General features: G+C 47.5%; 1 protein-coding gene across 1 annotated transcript in view; it reads right to left on the bottom strand.

Moving 5' to 3' along the window:
* IGFBP7 (insulin like growth factor binding protein 7) overlaps window positions 1–26,359 on the bottom strand; it is a 76,940-nt gene extending 50,581 nt beyond the window's left edge. Inside the window, exon 1 of the mRNA XM_030565095.1 lies at window positions 25,945–26,359. Within this exon, the coding sequence (XP_030420955.1) occupies window positions 25,945–26,359 (415 nt within the window). The remainder of the gene's footprint in view (window positions 1–25,944) is intronic.
* Window positions 26,360–26,887: the final 528 nt, after the last annotated feature.

The raw sequence follows: 26,887 nt of genomic DNA, 5'->3' as shown, positions 1-26,887 counted from the left end.
CCTGGTTTATTTCCTGTGTGGCAAATCCAGAACAAATGGCTACAAAGGGAGGGGTAGTAATTAGTCCCAGGGGGTTAAAAGGCCTCTCCCTATTCACTGAGGAGAGATAGCCATGGGGAAATAAGGTTCAGCTGGAACAGGGGTTATTAGGTAACTAATAGGTTCAGCTGGCCCCAACTGCTGGAGACCTTTTTAAACCCTCCCTGGCATGGAAGCAAGGGGGAGAGTGAGAGAAGCAGCCATCAAGTGAGGTGCAGCAAGGCTCTGAACCCTTCCAGCAATGAAGTCTGCACTCTGTCCTCAGAGGGGAGAAAACCAGCACAAGGGACTGACTGAGGGAAGGATCAGCCAGACCCTGTGCTACCTGGAAGGATTTGCTTTGCCCAAGCTAGTGTCTCCAAGGCTAAAAAGGACTGAGCCTGCTGAGGAGAAGCAGATACTTTGCCACACCTGATATTGCCTTGCAGACAGTAAAATTAGCAAGAGCTTTGGGATTAGGGAACCCTGGGTAGCAACACCTCCCAGGTGACTGTTCTAACCATAGGGATACACAATCACTCTCATGCTTGCTCTCTCCCACAATGACTCTTTTTAATTATTTAATCCAAAGTGGAACAGCTTCAAAAGGAGAGAGTGAAGGAATTTCCCACCTGTAGATCACATAGCCCAGTGGTTAGGGCACTCTTCTGAGAGGCAGCAGATTCCTGTTCAAATTTCTTCCCCCCACAGGCGGAGGGGGGACTTGAACCAGGGGATGTCTCCCACATCTCAGCTAAGTACCTCAACCATGGGGCTAATAGTCCTGAGGGAGGGCCTCCGCCCCTGCAGGCCATATTGTATGAGCTCCTGTGTGGGGCCCAACCTGGTAAGCAGCCTCTGTGCACACCTGCAGCAGACCCCACAGGTGACTGAGGCAGAGGAACACCTGTTTATCTTCCCCCACTTCATGCATCACACTTAGGGTGACCAGATGTCCTGATTTTATAGGGACTGTCACAATTTTTGGGTCTTTTTCTTATATAGGCTCCTATCACCCCCCCCCCACCCCATCCTGATTTTTCACATTTGATGTCTGGTCACCGTAATCACATTGGAACACAGGCATCTGGGTACCTAGAGTGGAACAACACTGTACATGCCCAGAAGCAGAAACATAGGCGCCCAGGGTACTTTTACTGCAAAAACTTTGGTGCTGAGTCAGTTTAGGTGCCTAAAATGGCAGATAGGTGCCTAAAACCCATTGTGAATCTAGCCCTTTATGTACATACAGGAAAACAATGCTGCTGCTCTGAGGAATTTACAATCTAAAGAGACAATGTATAGACTAAGGATGGGATATTTAGATGTGAAAAGGAAGTAATTAACCAGAAAGGAATATATTTTCTTCTTCTATTCAGGTTCTTGTTCCATGCCTATCACAACAGTATCTGAGTGCCTTGTTAGCTGCATAGGATTTTTATTCCACTAGATTTTGTATGACATTCTGGAGTAGGGTGACCAGACAGCAAATGTGAAAAATCGGGACAAGGGGTGGGGGGTAATAGGAGCCTATATAAGAAAGACCCAAAAATCAGGACTGTCCCTATAAAATTGGGACATCTGGTCACTCTATTCTGGAGAGGGATGGGGGAGGAAGTGTTGTGTACACTCCATTCTGTTAACACCTCTCTGCACAGAGATCTACGGTTTATAGGTTGTTGGGAAAGGGATTTTTTTTATGGACTTCAAAGAGAAAAAAGATGGACTAGATCAGGGAGGCACAGGGAGGAGATGGAAAATGGCTTGATGAGAATCACACACCACAGTGACAGAAAGACATATAGAAGACAGCTAGTTCTCTGACTTGGGCAGAGCTGACAGGACAAAGTGGTAAAGGGGCTTAAGGAGATGGGGCCCAGAGCTACCCACAAATGCATCTTGTTCTGCAATGCAGTTAATACAAATCTGAAATCAAAATGCTGCTTCAAACAATGAAAACACGCAGTGATGTTTTCACACTCAAAGCACTTCTATTGCTCCATACCACAAATCAGTGCAAAATCTTTCCTTATTCTTTTGCGTTGTCAGCTTTTAAATTTCCAGAGGAGGGTAACAAGTCTGGCATCCTGTGCTGGAACTGATTAGAACAACTTGGGCTTGCTCACAGATCTTGATATAACTATTCAAAACTGTGATCCATGGATCCATGTAGGACAGCAATCAAATTATATTCAGGAGCAGATAGACTTTCAAAAAGCAAAACAAACAAACAAACAAAACAACCCACCAACTAATAAAATATGCTTGCAACAAATAAACAAGAAGAAACATGAATGGCTCCAACTTCTGTGTTTCTGAACTGTCAGAGTAACACTGCAGCCCTTATTACAAGCCAGATTCCCAAAGTGAGGAGCTGCAGACCCAAAAACTTTAATTCCAATTTTGAAATCCAGCAGCATAATCTATGCATATACATTACCATCTTGTGGTGAATATCACAAAAAACATCGGCACCACTTTAGGGCTCACAAGATGAGACAATGGGATTTAGGTGGTTCATAGCCATGGTGCAGGTACTCTACATAGGGGTAACATTTTCCCTCTCTGAGTAGCTTAACAACTCAATCCATGAGAACCTTCTATTCTCACATTATATTCCTGTTCCGTCCAAAATTCCCATTGATTTGGGTGCACAAGAATTGCAGCCTAATTCCATATTTCACACACATTGCAGAGCTCCAGATAGATTTATCCTTTCTGTACCCATCTGTCATAAACAGATAGCTAAGGGTTAATGTTCTTTTACCTGTAAAGGGTTAACAAAAAGTGACCTGAAACACCTGACCAGAGGAACAATCAGGAAACAAGACTTTTTCAAATCTGGGTGGAGGGAAGTTTTGGTTGTGAATTCTTTGTTCTTTGTCTTGGTTCGGTGACCCTCTTGGCTCTGAGAGTGATCTTTCTATCTCCAGGCTTTCTAATCTTCTGTTTCCCAGTTGTAAGTACAAGGATAGTAAGACAATAGGTTTATATTGTTTTTTTGTATTTACATGTGTGTAGTTACTGGAATGTGTTAAATTGTATTCTTTTTGGATAAGGCTGTTTATTCATTTTTTCTGTTAAGCAATTGACCCTGTATATTGTCACGTTGAAACAGAGACCATTTTATGTCTTTTTCTTTCTTTTTATATAAAGCTTTCTTTTTAAGACCTGGTTAAGGCTAAGAAACGAAGGGAGGGGGAACATCTCTTTGTGTTAGATTTACAAAGCCTGACTTTGCATACCCTCTGGGTGAGGGGAGAGAGAGATTTGATCTCTCGGTACTTGTGTTTCAAGGACTTGAAGCAGGGAATCTCCTAGGGAACCCAGGGCAGGGAAATCTGGGAGGAGGGGGAAGGGAAATGGTTTATTCCCCTTTGTTGTGAGACTCAAGGAATCTGAGTCTTAGGGTCCCCCAAGGAAGGTTTTGGGGAGACCACAGTGAGTCAGACACTGGAATCTTCTGGCTGGTGGCAGCGATATCAGATCCAAGCTGGTAATTAAGTTTGGAGGTTTCATGCTAGCTTCTCATGTTCTGAACTCTAAGGTTCAGACCCGAGTAGGAAAGTTATGACAACATCATGAATCTCTGTGCTTTATCATCATGTCTAGGGAAAAACTACCACAGCTGACAGGCCTAGCCAAGCCATCACAGTATATTGTACAGCAGTGGCCACCAACTAGTAGATCGCGATCGACGCCTCTGCCAATTGATCACAGTCTCTGGCTGCTAAAAGTCCGGTGGCATAATGGGGCTAAGGCAGGCTCCCTGCCTGCCCTGGCCCTGGCCCCAATTCCATTCCTGGAAGTGGCCAGCACATCTCCGTAACCCCAAGGGGCGTGGGGAATAGGGGATCTCTGCAGGCTGCTCCTGCCTGCAGCACCCCCCCTGCAGCTCCTATTGGCCAGGAATGGGGAACTGCAGCCAAAGGGAGCTGTGGGGGCGGTGCCTGCAGGGAGGGTTCTATTTCTGGTTCTGCGACTGACCTACCATGTGACTTAGGGTAAGTCATTTACTCTCTCTCTCATCCAGCTCCTCAAAGGTATTTAGGCTCCTAGCTTCCACTGATTTTAATGAAAGTTAGGAACCTTTGAGGCCTAAGGGTTCAAAAAAGAACTAGATAAGTTCATGGAGGATAGATCCATCAATGGCTATTAGCCAGGATGGGCAGGGATAGTGTCCCCAGCCTCTATTTGCCAGAAGCTGGGAATGGGTGACAGGGGATGGATCACTTGATGATTCCCTGCTCTGTTCATTCCCTCTGGGGCACCTGGCATTGGCCACTGTCAGAAGACAGGATACTGGACTAGATGGACCTATGGTCTGATCCAGTGTGGCCGCTCTTATATTCCCTTCCTACCCTCCATCTGGTCTTATTGATTTAGACTCTCTAGGACAGTAAGTGTTTGTACAGAGCCTAGCTTAATGGGGCCCCATTTTTGTCTGGCCTTTAGGCACGGATAATCCACATGTAGCTTACACTGCACTTTTGAACTGATGGGCTGATACCACAAGGCCTTGATGTGCAGGACTCACAGTGAAGTCGGTGGGAGGTCTCCTAGCAGAGGGCTTGCAGCAATAGGCCTCATGTTTTGTGTGCTCTTCCCCAGAGTCTGTTGCACCCTACAGAGCACACAGAATGTGAAGTCTGCAGTGCAGGCTGGATACCTCAGCAGAGTAATCTGCAGTATTAGTAGTCAGTGCTATTTTTGCTCTATAGATCAGTGTAATTTTGTTAAGTATCAGAGGGGTAGCCGGTTAGTCTGGATCTGTAAAAGCAGCAAAGAATCCTGTGGCACCTTATAGACTAACAGACGTTTTGGAGCATGAGCTTTCGTGGGTGAATACCCACTTCTTCAGATGTGCATCTGAAGAAGTGGGTATTCACCCACGAAAGCTCATGCTCCAAAACGTCCGTTAGTTTATAAGGTGCCACAGGATTCTTTGCTGTAATTTTGTTGTCTTTAATAGAACAAGAAATTCCTGCTGTTTTTAGGCTATAGCCTAATTCCATGAAGCTGTCCCACTATGCAAGCTACATTCAGGTCAATGCTGCAAGCTTGGATCTTAGAGTTTCTGCCTCATTCTAAGCTCGGGGGGTGGGACTTGCCACCCTCCCACAGAAATGCAGTGGGTAACTCAGGTCCATCAGGGCCATGCTGCAGCAATGATTCAAACCCCACTGGCAGCCCATAACCATGATGTCCCTTCTTCGTGGGGTGAGGGTTTCTGTAGAGTAGGGGGAGAATTATGAAAAGGTCAGCATTTATGTATCCTCTACTCTCCTGTGGGGCTTGGAGAGGGAAGGGGGTAAGATGCTGTGGACAGTGGCCTCTGCCTGACCCCAAACCCTGGCCTGCATGCTATGGAGGAGCTTCTGCGGGGCATGAAGGGTAATAGAGACCCAAGATGCTTATGTATGTAAAGACTTGCAAATACCTTTCTCAGGAAGCTGAAGGTTTGCAGATGAAGCTCAAGGATTGTACTTACTTTTGTTGCCACACAGTTCACACACCTGTTGTACACTGAATGAACCACTAGACAGAACAACACTTTGTTAGCAGCCAGATACATTCTACTAGGCAGCCTTTCCCTGTCTCTGACAGCTCTTTTGTGAAAGAGGCCTAAACCTGTAAAGAATTTGGGAAGCCTGCAATTTCAGGGCTGAAAACATGAAGGCGAGGTATGAGATCTGAGTGCATTTATTCATGGTAGAGTGAGCATGGTTTCAGAAGTCCATCCTCATTAGAATCATTACTCAGTAATCTATGATTAGGCAGGAGTCTCAGACAACCTTTTGCCCAATAAAGGATTAGAGAAATTCTTGAACACAGCACAGTCTTTCCAGGGGTGGAAATAACAAGCACTGGGGAAATTAGCTGAAGTAAACTAGAGTTGTTTTTCATTCCATAATAACAACTTTTTTATTCCAGATTCCAAGAAAAAATGTTACAAATAACATATGGTCCATAAGCACTCTACGTACACTAAAGAATGGCCATTTCTCTGGGCTCTCGGAGTCATGCTGATTAGTGAACTAGAAACATATGAAACTCTGAACAGCCAAGTAATATATTAAACAGTTCCTCTAATAAGATTTGAGCAAAGCAACCATAAAAACCATAAGTGCACCAAATGTCAATGAACCTAAACACTGCAAAAATAACTGAATGCCTTTAAGGTGAAAAAGAATTTTTTAATAAACAGTGGAAAAACACAAAGCAGTAGACCAGCAAATGTGTATCTGCATGATTTCAGCATTTGAAACAACGTTTGGATCAAAGTCATAATCCAATGAAGGTCTGAAAACTAGGAAATAATTTACTGATAGACATTTCAAGGATATTTGATAGAAACCACAACAGCCCATGTTGCATGATATTAAACCAGAGCTTTGAGTTGTTACTAAAGTAATACAGCAACATGTGCTTGAAAATGTTATGAAGACAAAAATAATTACTTCATATATGCAGAAGACAATGAATATAAATGCAAATAAATGAAATCAGAATAATGCCCCTTTGTAGAAAAATTGATTTAAGCCCCTATGTATCCAGCCAGCACTGGAGTTCAGATTCTGCATGTGGGTACATATACAAAAAAAAAATTACTCATAATTGCAACTGGGCATGGAAGAATAAATAAGCAAAATTGCCAAAGACACGCACACCGCGGGGGGGGGGGAGCAGAGAGGGCAGAGTCTTCTTAGAACAGGTAGGGAGCAGTATGATTTGACAGGTGGATCAAACTTTTAAATTTAGGCATACATAAGCAAGTGTGTGTGCCTAATTTCTGCATGTGAATACTGGAAGTATGCACACAAGTCAATTATATTTGTACATCTATGGCCAGCTAGATATCTGGCGAGCTGCCTGTGCTAATTTGTGTGCCCATGAGGGTCAAGATTTTCAAAAACTGGAGCCTAAAGTTGGGCTCCTAAGTCTATATTTAGGTAGCTAAAGAAGTGGACTGATTTTCTGAAGACTGAGCACCCAGCAGCTCCCCTGGGGGACTCCCACCCCCCCATTATTTCTCACCTTTCAACAAACCACTGCTCTTTTTTTAAGCATTATGATAACCCACCCATCATCTGCATATTGGCATTTATGATATGTTTCTGTCTCACTATGGCATCAAAGCACCTAGGCTCAATTCCCCTTTGGATTTAATGCACAAGGATTTCTGTCATAGAATGTCAGGGTTGGAAGGAACCTCAGGGGGTCATCTAGTCCAACCCCCTGCTCAATGCAGGACCAATTCCCAACTAATTAAATCATCCCACCCAGGGCTTTGTCAAGCCTGACCTTAAAAACCTCTAAGGAAGGAGATTCCACCATCTCCATTCCAGTGCTTCACCACTCTCTGAGTGAAAAAGTTTTTCCTAATATCCAACCTAAACCTCCCTCACTGCAACCTGAGACCATTACTCCTTGTTCTGTCATCAGGTACCACTGAGAACAGTCTAGATCCATCCTCTTTGGAACCCCCTTTCAGGTAGTTGAAAGCAGCTATCAAATCTCCCCTCATTCTTCTCTTCTGCAGACTAAATGTTTTGATACATACCACATATCAAAGAGGAGCATGTGTCCCTCCCTGCTATTAATGAGACTTGCAGAGCAAGGGTGGCTGAAACTGCTCCTCCCAAAATTAGTCTACTGAGTTGTTGGCATCCTTTCATCTACAAGAGATGGTGGGAATTGCAGCCCATGATGTAGATGGGTTTGCAATGTCTCATGTGACTGAATAGTCCTATCGGAAATTTGCATGATCTTTAGCAGTTATTGCAAATGTACATATCTTGGTTGGGAGCTCCTTGCTTCCTACAGGCTCTTTTCTCTTCAAGGTGTAGGAGCCAGCTCCTGTCATGGACTTTGATACCCTGATGGAGACGATGGTGCGACTTGCCATGATCACTTGCCAAGATTTTCCATTGGTCAGGATCAATTCCAAATTCCTTCATATCTCGCTTGCATGTGTCTTTATAGTGAAGCTTGGGACATCCTGTTGTTCCTGTTCCCTCTGATAGCTCCCAATAGAGCATGTCGTTGGGTACGTATCTGTCTTCCAACCTACTCAGATGGCCCAGCCAGTGCAGTCATCTTTGCTTGAGCAGGGCTGCCACACTTGGTAAATTTCCCTTTGACTTTATCTTTTGGTGTTGGTGACTTTATCTTTTGGTGACTTTATCTTTTGGTGTTGAAAAAAGAGAAGTGCAGAGAGCAAAACTGACCATTGTACCTTTGTGGACCTAACCAAAGCATTCGACAGTTAGTAGAGCAGGTCTATGTGCAATACTAGAAAAGACAGGATGCCCACCAACCCTGTTAAGTCTTATACATTCATTCCACAACAACATGAGAGCAACTGTCCAGTATGACGGGTCCACTTTGGACAGCTTTGAGATGAAAAGCAGAGTGAAGCAAGCCCCTACACTCTCTGGAATCTTCTTCTTGGTACTCTTAACTGTGCGTTTAAGGACATGAAAGATGGAGTGTATCTCCATACAAGATTGGATGGGAAACTCTTCAACCTGTAACGACTTAAGTCAAAGACCAAAGTCAAAAAGGTGCTAATCAGGGAACTTCTATTTGCTGCTGCTGCTGCTGCCCTCATAGCCCATGATGAAGATCTACTACAAGAACTCATGGACAGACTTCATTTCAAGTGTCTGTCAGGCATTTGCTCTCACCATCAGTATTAAGAAAATGGTTGTATTAGGACAAGGGGTTCCACAAGATCCTTCAATCACCTTAAATACAAACTAGCTAGAAGTAGTCCAAAAGTTCAGCAATTTAGGTTCTATAGTGACCACCAACCCCTCACTGGATGAAGACCTAAATGTTTGCATTGGAAAGGCTTCCACCACCTTTAGCAGACTAACTAAAAGAGCATGGAACAACTCAAAGCTTGTGTCCTCAGCACTCTTATGTATGGTGGGGAACCATGGACAACTTTGCTTATCAGGAGAAAATGTTAGAGTTATCACCTACGCTGTTTACGCTGCATGCTCAACACCAAACAGTCCACTGAAGGACTGTATTAATTAATACGTGTACGGCAATATTGCCTAGGAGCCCTAGTCATGGGCCAGGACCCCATTGTGACAGGTACTATACATACACAGAACAAAATGACAGTCCCAGCCCCAAAGAGCTGACAATCTCCATTTTTGCTCCAACAGCGGAGCTCTCGCTAATAACTACAGGAGATCTGTACACAGAGGTAGAATATTGTCTCATGTCCCTTCCTAATTTTTGAAAAGTAAAGATCTGAGACTGTGAGGCAGTAGGCTTTGGGGCATTCAGGCCCCCTGACCCTAATACATTCAGGATCAGGGCCTAATCCTTTATTTTTAGCTAGGAGGTGAAAAAGAACAGTTCTAATATGGGGGAAAAGTACTGTATTTTTAATCTTCTGGAATTGAGAAAAATGACTAAATTTTTTTTTAATTAAAAGAGCATGCATCGAGAATGAGGGCCTCTTGCAAGATTCAGTCCAATAAGAACAAAGCCATCTAGAGTTTTAAAGACTAATTTATGCTGGAATTTAGCACAGACATGCCAAGAAAACACTAGCAGGTGCTGTGGTGATAAACAAGCCTACATTCCTTAGGAAACTTCCCTAGGAATCTCAACTTGTGCTTTGCACAGGAGTGGGTAAAAAAAAATAAATCCTTGGCATAGCATTGTCTATGGCTAAATTCAGATGGAATGCTCCAGCAATTCTATATTAATGTAGCTCTTATTTATCTTTAAACTGACCTATGGGAACTTGAAAAGTTTCTCTTTGTTTTCATTCCGGAGCTAGCACTAAGAAATGTGGAAGTGAAGCACTTTGTACCAGCAAAAAAAAAAAAGAAAAAAAGAAAAAAAAAGGCTGACTGAAGTGAAGAGGCTAGGAATTTAAGGGAGTATCAATCCCATGGTATATAGTTCATCTGAATATTAGCCCAGTGAGCCAAGATCCTCCACTAACCAGTGCATCCATTTATTGTTTATTAAGGGCTGGCTGTGAGCTCAGCATTGAACACACAAACATAAAAGAGACCAGCTTGACCCCAGGACTATGAACTGGGCCAAAGAGTTCATACATCTATGTGCTATGCGGGCTATATCCACAATATACATACATGTATGGCCCTAAGGATGTCACATGGGCCAGAGCTGTATGCCGATTGGGCCACAAGTGAACAGTGAGTTGGGAACCACTGGTCTAGTCAATGTACTGTGTAGGAGTACCTTACTGCACTGCTTGCTTTTGTTAGAGTTTCTTTCCCCATCCTGGCACTACATTTTTCTTTCCTTTAATAGATCATGGTGCATCCTTCCCAGAGTTGCCACCAGTGTCTGTTTTCTCCATGCTCTCTTTCTCCCTTCACCTCTTTGTATCTCCCATTCTTTCCCAACTCTGCGTTCTCTGCCTCTTTCCCTATATGGTCTCCTTTCTTCTCCCCATTCTCCCTGCAGCATCTCTCTCGCACTGTTCTCTCTTACTTAACTTACCCCATCACTCTCTCCCCCTTGTTCACCTCCATCAACCCCCACAATAAACCTACTAGCTAAAGACCACTATGAAAAGTAGGGGGGCAACAGCGGGCGAGAACCCAGCCACACCCTACTTGAACTGCTGAGCAAGAGGATGGTGCTGGGATTCTTGGTAGGGTACTGTCCCTGGAATCTGTTCAGGAAATCTGTCTTTAGCATCCATCTCTAGCTAGTACTTGAGATGGCTGGTAAACCCCAAGCCTCCCTCCCCATTTCCCTGGGGCTGCTGGGAGAATATGAAGGAAAAATATGGAGAAGTGAAGCAGGACACTTTGAAGAAGTGACACGAGGATTAGGAAATAACGAAAACCTAAATGCCTAGGGGAAGAGTTGTGCAGGGCCTTAGAGGGGAGGACGGCTGTGTTACATGAATGAACGGTCCTCTATTCCTGCAAGGACTTCCAAAAATCCCCACTAGTCTCTTCCTCTCATGAGAGCCTGTACTGCAGAAACCTATCTCCTCCTTGCTGTCTATACCAGTTCTGTCCTGGTATGGGTAACAGTGAGTAGCCTTGCTCAGAGCAAAAAGAATCCCGGTGACAAGGAGTATGGAGAAGCAGTTATGTGCGGACGCATGGTGTGTCACATGGGCACTGCAACACCAAGATTTCCTGTGTAGGCATGCAAAGAGCCAAAAGCACAGAACCTTCTTTACTCCAGGGGCAGGGCATACATCCTCTGTAGCTCCCTTAGCCTGTATCTAAATGGAATAGCAGAGCACAACTTTCAGGCCTTGAGAAAGCACAGCAGAGTGCGTCCTGTAGCTCAGATTGTACACTGCTTTTATTTAACCCTTGTCTTACTCAATTTCAATCCTCAGGACAAGATCTCTGTTCTCTTACCCCAGGAAAGGCATGTTTTCTAAAGAGGAAAGACATTTTCTTTTCTATGTATGGATAATCTACATGTAGGAGCCCTGATTCTTATCTGACATAAATCAAGGATGATTCCATTCAGGCTGCACAGCTGTAAAACCAGTGCCAGCCAGAGCAGAATCGAGCCCTGTGAGAGACGGAAACAGCTGTTTAGCTGTATTATTGACCTGTGTCCCCTTCACAGGCCCTGCATATTTTCCCTTCATAAAGGAAAACAAATGAAACCTCTGTTTAAATATTTACAAGAAGTGACTTAAATCAGCTCTGAAGTCAATTTTCTTTATTAGTCACATCCTTCTTAGTTTTGGGGCTCAATCCTGCAAGGTGCTGTGCATCTGCTGTGAGGGGCAGAGCCCTGGGAGCTCCCAGAGACAAGAAATAACCTCAATGGGAGCAGAGGGAGCTCAGCAGCACAGGTGCTCAGACACTATTGTCCATTTCAGAATAAATATGTGGAGAGATTTTAAAAAGCTCTCTGCTATTTAATACGTTTTAGAAGCATGGGTGCACCTTCTATCTCCTAGCCAGGGTGGAATTCAGGACTTAGTAAAGGGCTCAGATAGGGCCCAAGGACATTGTGCTAGCACTGTACACTGGGGTGGTTATCTGGGATTTTCATTACTCCAAAACAGGGGTTCTCAAACTGGGGGTCACGAGGTGATTACATGGGGGGTCGCGAGCTGCCAGCCTCCACCCCAAACCCCGTTTCACCTCCAGCACATATATAATGGTGTTAAATATATAAAAAAGTGTTTTTAATTTATAAGGTGGGGGTCGCACTCAGAGGTTTGCTATGTCACCATATAAAAGATTGAGAACCACTGCTCCATAATCATTGGAATTGGGATATCTGAATTTATCAGCGTAATGCTCTAGTTTTGCTTTACATCATGAGCAAGTCCTCTGAAATTGTAGCACTCACATTTTGAATACAAACTATTATTGTGCTTTGAGCCAAAAAGGGCACATTACTTGATAAAAATGTGTTAAAGGATGACAAGAGCAGAGGTCCCAAAGGATTACAAATTTCTAGCTGGGTTTTTGGCCAGCATAAATTGGCAAAAAGTCTGCTGTAACCAAATGAACCCTTGAGAGGTTATCCTTTTTATGTTTCTCCACAGCATTCATAGTTTATTAGAAAACTACAAATGTTCATTAATGGCAAAACAGAATATTTCTCCTAATGACTGAAAAGAGTTGGTATGTGTTACTCTAGATTTATTTTAAAAACTCAGTGCTTAGTTTTACTAGCTCTTCTGTCTTTGGGAGAAAGAGTTTTAAATATAATTAAAGACATATAACGGAAAAAAAATGCCTTGCCTTCACTTCCCTCCTCAAGTCCAAAACCCTCACACTTTATTCCTATCACAATCTCATTAATTAGTTGCTTGCTTGGCTCTGATCACCACAGGGCCAGAATATCAGAAGTGCTCAGCCCCCACAACTGGGGTCAGATTATCATAAGAGCTCAGCTCCCATTTCCACTCAAAGGGAGCTGCTGAGCCCCTTTGGAAAACGGGCCAATAATGTCAGAGTCAATGTACGTGGCACAGACTGAGGCAACTCCTATATACAAAGAGCTAATGTCTTGCAACTCACACAGCACCAAGGTTTGTGTGGTCCCACTGACCTTAAGAGGACTCCTTGTGTGATACATGTGGCTAGGGATGGCCAGTCCCCCTTTCAGTGAAATAACCCAGCAGTTCTCAAACTGTGAGTTGGAACCCCATGGGGTCATGACCCCATTTTAATGGGGTCATCAGGACTGGCTGAGACTTGCTGGGGCCTGGGGCCAAAGCCTGAGCCCCACCACTTGGGGCCAAAGCAGAAGCCTGAGAGCTTTAGCCCTGGGGCTCAGATTACAGGCCCCCTGTTTGGGACCAAAGCCCTTGGGCTTTGACTTTAGTCCCCCGCCACACACCTGGGGGCAGGGCTCAGGCTTCAGTCCTCTGTCCTGGGGTCGTACAGTAATTGTTGTCAGAAGGAGGTCACGGTGCAATGAAGTTTGAGAACCTCTGAAATAACCAATAGAAGAGCTGTCATGGTATCTGATGGGAATGGGAGCAGGGCCAACCTTTTTGATAACAAGTATATTTGCACAGTGCCATCCAGCTCTGAGTGAAAACAGCTCCATAAGAGAAACTATGAAAAAGAGTAAAAGCTTTAGTGTTTTCTGACCGTTGATTAGCTGGGAGCTGGACTCTGCTCTCTGTCTCACTGCGTGTTACACCAGCCTAACTCAGTGTTACCTGACCTCAAGTGCATTGATAAGAAGGAATTACTGCTGCCTGCCTACTTCATGTAATTTCAAAGCATGGGGCAGAGGTGAGCATTTATTTTGCCCCAAACTGTGCTCATAGCTGGGGAGGACTAATATCATGCAGTGGTATGATAATATATTCTTACAGTATATTTAGCATCAGGATTCATGAGAGCAGGAATTAGGGCATGATCCTGCACCTATTAAAATAAATGACAAAACTCCCGTGGAACTGGGTCCTTCATTGGATCGTGTTTGCACTTCCGGCCCATCACAGTTTCAGTCTACGGCCGCTAGCTACCATGCACAGATCAGAATAGTAGGGGAACAGCAGAAGCAGGGAGCAGAGGAGGCACACAACAGAGGGACACGAACCCTCAGCGTATCAACTGCAAGATGTCTCTGGCTCTACTATTCTATTCAGCCAAGTAGCGAGTGACTTTGAAGCGTGGCACACAAAGCGTTATTCTGATGCCGCAAGAGCAGTGTTGAATCCTGGATTGCTAGGCTAGTGGGTGATTTTAGATTATCTTTGTGAATGATGACTCACTGGGCTGTCAGTAGCATTAATATCTAGTGGGGTTCTGTCACACAGTTGTATGTGGACTTCTGTGCTGCCATCTCTTTGAGGGAGCTGCACTGCCATGAGGAGAGGAGAAGCCCAGTGCAATATGAAGGGCCAGGCTCCTTGGGATTGGGAGCAGAGCACTTCCTGGCTCCAAAGCTCTAAAAGGTTATGTTCCTCTAAACTTCTCCCAAAAGAGGAAACCTGGGAAGGTGAGCCTCTGTTTACTGAGTTTTGTCCCACACTCGCCTATTTTATCCCAGGAGAGCATGACACTGGCTAGGCTGATGCAGATTCTGTTCTCTGTCCCTGCAGCTACTTAGCATGGTGCCAGTGAGGGTTATTTCCATTCTTGTTCCTCACAAACATTTCCAGTTTCATTTGACTTACAAGCAGGAAACATCATTCTCTCTGGAACTAAATTTTCTACACAATTTAGCTACTTTAGCACAAAGAATACAACTCATCAGACAACTACTGGATGTTGTTGCACTACAAACTTCAGATTACAGGATTTTAGAAAACAAAGCAACACAGAGACATAGTCCCAAGGACAAGGTCAGGGAAAATTAATCAGACTCAAGAGTTGGCTCTTTCCTTTTGTTGTCCAAAAGTAAGAAATGTCAAAGTACTCCCCAGCTGCTGAAGGGGATCTCACTGTAAGCAAAAGCTTCAGTCAGAGCTGCAATACACACAACACTGATGAATATGGAAAGCTCAACTGGGCATGTATTTTATCAACTTTGTCAACTAGCATTTTAATGAACTTTTATTCCCTTAGAAATAAATCCACAGTGAAAATATGTGCATCTTAAAAAGTATTTTACATGTTAAAACTTATGTAACCCTCTCTATGAGAAGATCTTTGTTTCCAAGTTATTTTACCAGGTCTGCAAATAATCTCTTGTGAAATCCAGAATAAGTATTCAAGTGGCATTGCCCATGCACTTCAAACACTGAATATTCTGATACATGCTATTGTGTAAATTGATCTTTATCATAAAAAAAAAAATCTATCCATGCAGCAAAAATGGAAGTGCCTTTGTGAAATTTTCTTCTGCTGTGGTCATAAAGGGTACTTTGCATCTTCACAGAACAGGAGTATTCAAAGGCAAAGATGCAAGAAATTCAAAGAGTATTTGCTTGGGCATGTTTGGGGAAGTAATTTAATCTTATCATGCTTGTGCTGTTTTGAGTAAATAAAGGCTGACCCTGCATCAACCAGTACGGCAGGCAGAGGGGAACACAGACCCTTTAAATGCCCACTGGGAAGCACAAAATGCAAACCCTGTTAAATAAGAGCAGGGTCCCAAATCCTGCCACCATTAGCACACATGCTAGTTTCTGCTCCCCCAGTGCAAGAGGAAAAATGGAGTGTGGTGTGGGAACAGAGTAGATGAGGGTGAGCTTCCTCATCCTGGAGGCTAAGTATGGTGCACAGTGGGCATTTTATTTAAACTCTATTGGCCCTGCCCACTGGAAGGGGTAACAGGAGATGGGCACCTGAGTATGTACTGCTGCCACTTGCTCTGGTGGCATATCTTTCTCTCTGACACATCTTCCTCCCCCCCGACCTAGTTTTTACCCAACGCAGGTGGACATTCGCTCAGACTGCATCATTTGTTCTATATGAGTGTTCAGCAGCCACAGCAGGAGAACCCTGTGTTGCTACTCCTCCATTCCCTTCACCGCTATCTCTACCTCGAATTAAAACTCTTCCTTCTCACTTTATGGCTCTACAGAGCTTTTCCCAGCCTCCATCTCCACCTCTGCTTTCCCCTGCCCTTGTGCCTACACTTCCTCCTCTAATGCCCCTATTTTAGTTTTTAAACGCTACATATATTTAAACAAAATAGGAAAAAATAAATCCCAAATTCCATTTAAAAATAAAATCAATCAACATCCACTGTAGTAAACAAGTTTTTCTGGACTGCTACTTTCTGAGATTTCCAAGACGGTTTCACTTGCTTACAGCTTTATGAAATATGTGGCATGACTACAACATTTCAGTGAATGAAGAAACAAGCAGAAGCAGTGAAACACAATAGTGTTTAGTCTGCCATAATGAAGATGCCTGAACTTTTGCACCACTCCTTCCTGTGGAAAATATACACAGCAACAAGTGCTTAGAAGTGTTCAGAAGTTGTCATACAAATAATTTACCATAAAGGGAGTTTGCTTGGCCTAGTTACATAGCTGCACAGGGTCTCCCACCCAGCTTTATAAGAAGGGTGGAGGTGAGCCCCACCCTTGGCTACTGGGAAATTGGAAAGCCAAAGATTTTGCCCTTTGGTGACTCCTCCCGCCCCAATCACCATTACATCTTGCCTTCTCTCTGACATTTGAAAAAGAATCAACATCAAATATACATATATTAAATCAGGAAGAATATATGTCTCCTTTCTTTAGAGAAATGTGAACAACGATGGGCACTCTCTTCTACAGGCTTGTGAGGACAGGACACGCCTCTCTGTTGCTCCTCCATATCAGGCAGCCATGAGCTTAAGCCCATCACAAACACTCCTGGGAGAGATGCACATCTCACCTGCATGGGGATACTAGCAATCCATCCAGCAGAAAGGTCAGCCTACTGAGGAAGCACCAAGGAACGGCTATCGCAGCACCACAGTTGAAAGGACAATAAACTCTACTCTCAACATCCATGATGACTAATAACAGCCATTCAGTCTGTCCCCATGACTGCACTGTAAATGGAAACCATGTAAAGGCTCCTGCAGAGGCACAGGTAAGGTACTTGTATAGGCTCAGTGATCCATCCTCAGATATAGCTTTTAAGCTAAAAGATCACACATAACTAGCCATTTAATAAAAGCATCCCCAGATGTGCACCAATTTGGGCCACTTCCTGAAAGGTGTGGCGGGGTGATGACTCACTGGCGCAGCGCCTCCTGCTGGTCGTCCAGGAAATTAGCGCTTCCAGCCCAGAGCGCCCTCTGCAGGCCAGTGTCTCGCCTGCCGCTGCCCCCTGATGTCCCTCCCGGACCCCAGTGCCCCTCTGTATCAGGGTTCTGCCCCCAGCAGTAACCCCCAATCTGGGTCTCCCCACCCAGGGAAATCCCCAACCCTCTATCCCCACCTTGCCTCAGTGGTTACTGCCAGTCACCATCTAGCCCCTGCTCACTGGGGCGGACTGCAGTCTGTAAACCACTCATCATCGGCAAGGAGGGATTGGATCAGCTGCCTCTGCCTGTCTGTGGGCTGCCCCTCTGCAACTCCAATACCTTTTGTAGGCCTTTAACAAGGCCTCTAGCTGGGGTTTTACCAGGCTGGAGCTCCCCAGCTCCCTCTGCCCTTCTCAGCTCCCAGGCAGCCAAGTCCTTCTCTCTCTACAGCTAGAGAGAAAGTGTCCCCTTTTGGCCCACCGCCCACTTATAAGGGCCAGCTGGGCCCTGATTGCTCTGGCAACGGCTGTGGCTGCTTTCCCTCTCCCAGGGTTGGTTTGAGCCCTTCAGGGTAGGAGCAGGGTAACTACACAGGGTCTTCTTTGTCCTTTTATCTTCCGCAGCTGACTGGCCAGCTCCACTGTCTATGCCACCTATTGGCCTTTACCTCCTCAGCAACATCAGAGGCCAATAGCTGGCATGAACAGCTCCCCCTCTGCCTGTAGGCTCTGGTCCTTCTCCAGTTCCTCACTGGGTGACTGATGTGTGGTCAACCATGTCAGGAGGCTACAGAGACTTTGGGTGACATTCACCCCAGTGCAGAAGCCCCACATAAGGCCTAGGCATTAATTAAACCCTCTTTCAAGGTATTAAGTGGGACATGATTGGTGCACAAGTCTGCGCTGACCCCTGGCATCAGGGTGAATTTCCCCCTTTCCCCAGCATGTTCAGAGGAGTCCCTCAGCATCTTTCTCAAGTGCCCAATTGCCATACTGAATCCGGGCACTATCTGAGGGAGAAGCGATGCTGTGAAAAGCCTTATGAGGAACGTTCAAAGGATGCTGACCAGAGGCGAATCTCCCCTTTCCTCCCTCCCCAAACACAGTAAACAGCTCATGTTGCTCCAGAGCACTGGAGGTCCATCGGGCTCCCATATGACCTCATAGAACATGGTGATCATAGCTGATAAGCCCCGACTGGTGACAGCCTGCATACTCCAAATGTAATGGAAACAAAGGATGGCTCAGCGGTTAAGGCACTGATTTGAGAGACCCAGGTTCAATTCCCTGCTCTATCAATCACCTCAATGGTATTTAGGATTTTGGCTTTAATCTCTCCATGTCTCGGTTTCCCCATCTGTAAAATGGGGATAATAATACAACAGGGGTATTCATAGATTCTAAGACTGGAAGGGACCTCGAGAGGTCATCGAGTCCAGTCCCCTGCCCTCATGGCAGAACCAAATACTGTCTAGATCATCCCTGATAGACATGTATCTAACCTACTCTTAAGTATCTCCAGAGATGGAGATTCCACAACCTCCCTAGGCAATTTATTCCGGTGTTTAACCACCCTGACAGTTAGGAACTTTTTCCTAATGTCCAACCTAAACCTCCCTTGCTGCAGTTTAAATCCATTGCTTCTTGTTCTATCCTTAGAGACCAAGGTGAACAAGTTTTCTCCCTCCTCCTTATGACACCCTTTTAGATACCTGAAAACTGCTATCAGGTCCCCTCTCAGTCCTCTCTTTTCCAAACTAAACAAACCCAATTCTTTCAGCCTTCCTTCATAGGTCATGTTCTCAAGACCTTTAATCATTCTTGTTGCTCTTCTCTGGACCCTCTCCAATTTCTCCACATATTTCTTGAAATGCGGTCCCCAGAACTGGACACAATACTTCAGCTGAGGCCTAACCAGCACAGAGTAGAGCAGAAGAATGACTTCTCATGTCCTGCTCACAACACACCTGTTAATGCATCTCAGAATCACGTTTGCTTTTTTTTGCAACAGCATCACACTGTTGACTCATATTTAGCTTGTGGTCCACTATGACCCCTCGATCTCTTTCTGCCATACTCCTTCCTAGACAGTTAAAAACAAGTCTAGAACAGCTTTCCCCCTAGTAGTTTTTTCAACCTTCTGAAATAAAAAGTTGTCTGCAATGCAGTCCAAGAACTTATTGGATAGTCCGTGCCCTGCTGTGTTATTTTCCTAACATATATCTGGATCGTTGAAGTCCCCTTTTGCCACCAAATCATTGGCTTTGGATGATTTTGTTAGTTGTTTAAAAAAAGCCTCATCCACCTGGTTAGGAGGCCTGTAGTAGACTCCTAGCATGACATCACCCTTGTTTTTTATCTCTTTTGGCCTAACCCAGAGACTCTCAACACTTCCATCTCCTATGTCCATGTCCATCTCCACCTCAGTCCAAATGTGTACATTTTTAATATATAAGGCAACACCTCCTCCCCTTTTCCCCTGTGAAGATCAGTACATTAACATTCATAAGATGCTCAGATATGGCAGTGGGGGCCATATAAGTTGCTTAGCTGGAATGTTTTCTCAAAATCCATGGCTGACTATCCAACCCTCAGCAAATCCACCACATTTAAAGCTCTAAGTGCCTTAGAATTTGTTGTTTAAGATCCCGAGTGAGTGCAGGAGAATATAAACAGTTTACAACTGAGCACAATCACCTGCTGCAACTGCCTGATAAAACTGTAATCTCAACATCATCTTCCAAACAAGTCCATTCACTTAAACCAAGTTATCAACAGCAAGTTTTTCCAGAACAGCCAGACTCCTTTGTACCCACCAAGCAGTCACATAGGCACCATGTCAATCTCCCCGCATCGGAGCCCCTTGGTATTACATGGAGAATAGCTCTGTCCTTCCCCACACAGAAACCTCTGACAAAGTCAAGAGCAGGAGAGGGCACGGCCGAGGTGCGCCCAGTAATTTTGTTCTTTGTAGCAGGGGTGCAAGGTAGAGTAGTCCTGAGGTAGTCCCAATAGAGGTGGCACAAACTGCTGCCCTTGTGCTGGTACTAGTTCTGGGGCAGGGATGAATTCAACTCTTCAAGGAAAGGGATCTAAGGTACTCTTTTTGTACAGTTTATAAAGTACCATTTACAGTGCTATAGAGGTAATATTGAGTACACAGTATAAACATATGGTGCTCCTGCTTTACTCTTCTCTTTTAGTTTCAGAAGCTCCAGAAGCACATTGAGTTTCACAAGATATTCTTGGCTTGAAATATGGGAAGCAAGAGGAGGAAGTGGGGGAAGATAACCCTAATATACTTTGGTTATGAAAACATCCTTCCAGAAAAATGGGATTAGAGTTTCAGTTCTGTCCTTGAGATGTGTCTTGAACAGTATGCCACTCCATTCCTCCCTGTCAAAATCAGTCCATTGGTTGTGGAACCTGAGGACAGCTTAGAAGCTAGGATTCCTATCAATGGCACTGCTGCAGAGATTTTTTCAGGTAGCATTTTCTCAAAACAAAAGCTTCAGCACTGCACATAATTACAGCACTGCTGATTTGGAATACTGTAAAGGGAAAGAGGATATTAAGAATAATGGCACATACTTCCAGTGGCTAGTGGGAAAGCCATTTTATTAATTATGCAGGACTTTAGTTTCTGCGGCTGTTCCCGAGGCCTCTCAAAGCAAACAATAATTTCAGTTAAATGAACCCACTTGCTTAAGCTTTGATTCAAACAAGTTGGGACAGAATTTTTGTGGTTTTGACAGCCATCTGCATCTAAATAGCTTGGATATTTGGAAAGCCCCTGTGCAGGAAAGCCCCAGCTTTTGTGAAACCTTGTGTAGGAATGTCAGGGTCAGGGAACCAGATGGTTGGGAAAATTCACTCAAGGCATGAAAAGCCAGGTTGGATGGTTCCATGTCAGCCAGAGCCCAGCAGAGAGCAGCTGATGAAAAGTTCTGGTGGCTTCATTTCTGAGGCTTTGTGTGTTTCTGTGATATGGCAAACCTTCCCCATGTTTCTTGCTCCCTATTCAGGAAATTCCATGTGTCTCATAGTGTCCTAAAAACCCACTTAGGGTGGTCTGAGGTCCATTTTGCTTTTTAATTAGTGTCCCAGTGAACCAGATTTTCAATTTTTGAGAGACTAGCTTTACACACCTTGGGCTTGATTTTAAAAAATGTGCACCAGTGGGTGCTCAGCCCTTCTAAAAGTAAAGTTAACCACCCCAAAATCTAAGCACCCAAAATTACAGGTCATATTTTTAAAATGTCGGCCCTAACATGCAAAATGCTTTACCCTCTTGTTAACAAGTTACATGGCTAAAGCTTTCAGCATTCCTTTGAGAATACTGTATACCTCAAATTGCTGACCTTGGACCAGATCCAAAGTCTGCCGACATGCACCAACAACTTCACTGGGCTTTGGATAAAACCCATAAGGCATGCTAATATAGGAAATATCAACTGACATTTTCAATGCTACAATTGGCTCTTAAGTTATGTGGAATAGACTGTTTCAAACTACATTTGCAACTATCCTTTTGGCTCTTGCTATATGTAACTATGACTCCAGAATGACTTTCCCTTTTTAAATTGTGTATATTGAAGTGCTCAACACACACTTTGTTTTCATAAAATTACCAAGAGAAATTAGACAACATCCACGGAGTACCTAATTTATACTACAACATGATTTTTTCAATTTTCTCTGCTGATCTTTGGATTTTGATTGGGATTATTAAATCCTTTATAGATGATCAACATCAGGTTTCTTAAGCAAAACAACCAAAAATATTCTTCTGAAACATGTTATCAGAACATTAGCATATGTTCGGCAGTTGATACTATATTACCCAATTAAATACATATCAAATTTAAAAGCAATAAATTCCCTTGAAAAAGAGTTTATTGCTTTAGCTTTCCCCTGCTAAGCTTTAACTAAACTATGAATGATCTGATATTAGCTTTCCACTTAAAATCATTGTAATAATTCAGAAAAATGCTACTTGTAGTGATCATTTAGTTGACTTATTTTGATTTGCATTCTTCTTGGGATTTCTGGAGATCCTGTTGTAAAATAGGTAATAATTCATCTAGTTTACATTGACAGTTAGTTGGGGAAAGGAACAGAGAAGAGATGAGCTAATAGCAACTTTGTCCCTCCCATTTGCACCCCATACCAGGTGCTACAGGATAGTTTTAGTACAAAAGATTAGGAAGCAGACAATCAAATTACTGTATTAGATTCCATAATATACATTAACAAAAAGAATGAATGGCTTAGTCTTATTTGAATTTATGGACTGAGAACAGTCCACAGACGGAATCATGTAGGCTACTGGAAAAAAAAACAAAAAAACAATGAAAACAAACAAAAACCCTGTTAATAAACTGTAGAAAAGTTACTATACCCCACCAAACTGAGCTTGCTTTGGGGAGCAGCATCCCATTGTTTGTATAGATGGTTCGTTCATTTTTAAAAATAACTACTGTACTTATCAGTAACTGGGGAGGGGACGGGGAATGATGAAAATGTATGCCCAGGAAGGAGTGTAGGTGAAATGAAATCTCTTGGACTCTGATGCTACACAGGACATTTTAATCCCCATCTTTGTCTAACTAGGACTTTCACAAATAATTCCCCTCTTCACTAGTCTTCCCCTAGCCCACCACCTACATGCACCCAAGATCTCCAATACAGAGATTCCATTGTACACCACTGTAGGACAAATTCGCTGATGTCTAGGGGAGGGCACAGGGCATTAATCCAACTCCAAGTAGTTCTTGTCCGTCTGCTTGCAAAAACAGGGTCCCTTGAGCAGTGCTGCCATTGGTAGTAACAGCTGAAGCAATGGTGAAGGCAGGTGTCGGGGGTTTGAGCAGGTTTAGACAACACCTGAGCCCTGTCTATGCTACTACTGGTGGAGCTACAGTGGGGGTGAATTAAGTATTCTATTTTTGCCACCGCAAAAATAGATTAGATCTTGTCTGAGAAGATTATGGGATCTCTCTCACCATTGCTCTAACTAGTGCACACACAGCCAGAGATCCAGCATTAAATTAATGCCTGAGGATTATGCACTGAAAACCATCCCAAGAACACAGCTCCTTGGAAATGTCCTGGAAGTGCCTGGCATTGATGCATCAATAACACTTGCCTTGCAGTGCAAGCCAGCCTCACCATTGCACCAGGAGCCCAAAGATGGGATCCCAGCTGAGCTTTTCAGCTCAGCAAACTTGCTAAAGATGTTCAGAATGTGTCTCCTCAGGCATCCCTCTGCCCCACAATCCCTAGTAGCCTCTAATGCCCTGGCCAACATCCTCCGACCGGAACCACTGAGAAACTCAGCCCTTCATAGCCCCAAACATCAGTCTTCCATGATCCTACTCAACTCAGCTCCTAGTGACCCTGCACAACACCCCCTGCTCCCGCTGTGATCCCACATAGCGCCCCTTGGTCCCGCCGTGATCCCGCACAGCACCCCCAGGCAACTGAGCTCCTAGTGACCCCGCACAGCACCCCCTGCCGTGACCCCGCACAGCGCCCCCTGCCATCTCAGCTCCTTGTGACACAGCATAGTGCCCCCTGCCCCTGCACAACGCCCCTTGCTCCTGCCTTGTCCCCGCACAGCACCCCCTGCCCCTGCCCAGCACCCCCTGCCCTCGCACAACACCCCCTGTCCCCAGGCAACTCAGCTCCTAGTGACCCCACACAGCTCTCCTGCCCCCGCCTAGTCCCTGCACAGTGCCCCCTGCCCCCACCATGTCCCTGCACAGCACCGCCTGCCCCTGCACAGCACCCCCTGCCCCCGCCGTGTCCCTGCACAGCTCCTAGTGACTCACACAGTCCTCCTGCCCCCGCTGTGTCCCCGCACAGCGCCCCCTACCCCAGCCATGTCCCTGCACAGCACCCCCTGCCCCCAGGCAACTCAGCTCCTAGTGACCCCACACAGTTCTCCTGCCCCTGCCCTGTCCCCGCACAGCGCCCCCTGCCCCTGCACAGCACCTCCTGCCCCTGCCGTGTCCCTGCACAGCACCTAGTGACTCACACAGCCCTCCTGCCCCCGCTGTGTCCCTGCACAGCGCCCCCTGCCCCCACCGTGTCCCTGCACAGCACTTCCTGTCCCCAAGCAGCTCAGCTCCTAGTGACCCCACATAGCACGTCCTGCCCCGGCCGTGTCCCCGCACAGCGCCCCCTGCCCCCAGGCAACTCAGCTCCTAGTGATCCCGCACAGCACCCCCTGCCCCTGCCCAGCGCCCCCTGCCTCCACCATGTCCCCGCACAGCGCCCCCTACCCCCAGGCAACTCAGCTCCTAGTGATCCCACACAGCCCTCCTGCCCCCGCTGTGTCCCCGCACAGCGCCCCCTGCCCCTGCACAGCACCTCCTGCCCCTGCCGTGTCCCTGCACAGCACCTAGTGACTCACACAGCCCTCCTGCCCCCGCTGTGTCCCTGCACAGCGCCCCCTGCCCCCACCGTGTCCCTGCACAGTACTTCCTGTCCCCAAGCAACTCAGCTCCTAGTGACCCCACATAGCACGTCCTGCCCCGGCCGTGTCCCCGCACAGCGCCCCCTGCCCCCAGGCAACTCAGCTCCTAGTGATCCCGCACAGCACCCCCTGCCCCTGCCCTGTCCCCGCACAGCGCCCCCTGCCTCCACCATGTCCCCGCACAGCGCCCCCTGCCCCCAGGCAACTCAGCTCCTAGTTACCCCACCAGGGGCGGCTCTAGGCATTTTGCCCCCTAAGCACGGCAGGCAGGCTGCCTTCGGCGACTTGCCGGAGGAGGGTCCGCTGGTCCCGCGGCTTCGGGGGACCTCCCTCGGGGCGACCATGGGGCCTGGAGCCGCCCCTGGACCCCACACAGCCCTACTGCCCTGCCTCCGCCGTGTCCCCGCACAGAGCCCCCCGCCCCCAGGCAACTCAGCTCCTAGTCACCCCACACAGTTCTCCTGCCCCTGCCCTGTCCCCGCACAGCGCCCCCTGCCCCCACCCTGTCCCCGCACAGCGCCCCCTGCTCCCAGGCAACTCAGCTCCTAGTCACCCCACACAGTCCTCCTGCCCCTGCCCTGTCCCCGCACAGCGCCCCCTGCCCCCGCCGTGTCCCCGCACAGCGCCCCCTACCCCCACCATGTCCCTGCACAGCACCCCCTGCCCCCAGGCAACTCAGCTCCTAGTCACCCCACACAGTTCTCCTGCCCCTGCCCTGTCCCCGCACAGCGCCCCCTGCCCCCAACCTGTCCACGCACAGCACCCCCTGCCCCCAGGCAACTCAGCTCCTAGTGACCCCACACAGTCCTCCTGCCCCTGCCCTGTCCCCGCACAGCGCCCCCCGCCCCCGCCGTGTCCCCACACAGCGCCCCCTGCCCCCACCCTGTCCCCACACAGCGCCCCCTGCTCCCAGGCAACTCAGCTCCTAGTCACCCCACACAGTCCTCCTGCCCCTGCCCTGTCCCCGCACAGCGCCCCCTGCCCCCACCCTGTCCCCGCACAGCGCCCCCTGCTCCCAGGCAACTCAGCTCCTAGTCACCCCACACAGTCCTCCTGCCCCTGCCCTGTCCCCAGGCAACTCAACTCCTAGTCACCCGCACAGCACCTCCTGCCCCTGCCCTGTCCCTGCCGTGTCCCCGCACAGCGCCCCCTGCCCCCGCCGTGTCCCCGCACAGCGCCCCCTGCCTCCGCCGTGACCCCGCACAGCGCCCAGTCCCCGCACAGCGCCCCCTGCCCCCGCCGTGTCCCCGCACAGCGCCCCCCTTCCCTCCGCCCCGGTACCTCAGCGCGCGCCCGCACCTTGCTCGCAGGGCCCCTTGCGGCGCTGGCTGGGCCCGCGCTGGCCGCGGCGCTGGGCGCTGAGGGCGGCGGCGCGCAGGCGGCAGGCGCTGGGGTAGGTGACGCCGTCGCTGCCGCAGACCGGGTAGCGGCTCTTGCAGACGCAGAGGGCGGGCGGCCCGGCGCGGCCCGGGCGGGGGGCGCACTCCAGCCCCGCGGCGCAGCGCGCGCCCGACCCGCACGCCTCGCCCTCGCCGCGCGCGCAACGCCAGCAGCAGCCGCAGGCGTCCCGCGCGCGGCCCAGCGCGCAGCCCCGCAAGGGCAGCGCCGGGCACAGCGCCGGCAGGCAGGGCCCGCAGGCGGCGCCCGAAGGCTCCTCGCCCGCGGCCGGGCGCGCCCCGAGCAGCAGCAGGCAGGCGCTGAGCAGCCGTAGCATGGCGCGGGACTGGACCGGACTGGAGCCGCCCCGGCGGGGCCGGCCTGGGCTCCCTCCGCAAACTCCGCCCGCCCGCCGGCCCCCCCGACAGCCGCGCGTGGACCGCCCCTCCCCCGTAGCCCCGCGGGTCCGCCCGCACCCAGTGACCCGCGGGCGTGGGAGGCAGGCAGCGCTGTCCCTGCTGTGCCCGGACGGCTGCCCGAGCCCCAGGGAGGGCTTCCCCCCCAGCCGTGTCCCCACGGGCAGCTTTTGCGTGTCAGCAGGTGAGGGTGACCCCAGGCGCGGGAGGTGATGGCTTTTATCGGACCAACGTCTGCCTCTGTGTGCCCCGCTCCCAGGGGAAAGATCAGTGTGAGAGCATCACTGGCTGCCTTAGCGTGGGATCAACACAACAGCTGCACATAACTCGGGTGGTCACCTGCTCTTCGTTAAACTTCATTCCTTCACAACAGAAACCAGTGGGCTCTTTCCCAAGTGCTGTTAACCACTGAAGAAACAGTGAAAAAATATCTAAAAATTGGATCTAGA

The sequence above is a fragment of the Gopherus evgoodei genome, chromosome 5 (genome assembly GCF_007399415.2).
Source record: "Gopherus evgoodei ecotype Sinaloan lineage chromosome 5, rGopEvg1_v1.p, whole genome shotgun sequence".
In the NCBI taxonomy this organism is placed as follows: domain Eukaryota; kingdom Metazoa; phylum Chordata; order Testudines; family Testudinidae; genus Gopherus; species Gopherus evgoodei.
The sequence above is the reverse complement of the archived record's forward strand: the minus strand, read 5'-3'. Positions and strand labels throughout refer to the sequence as shown.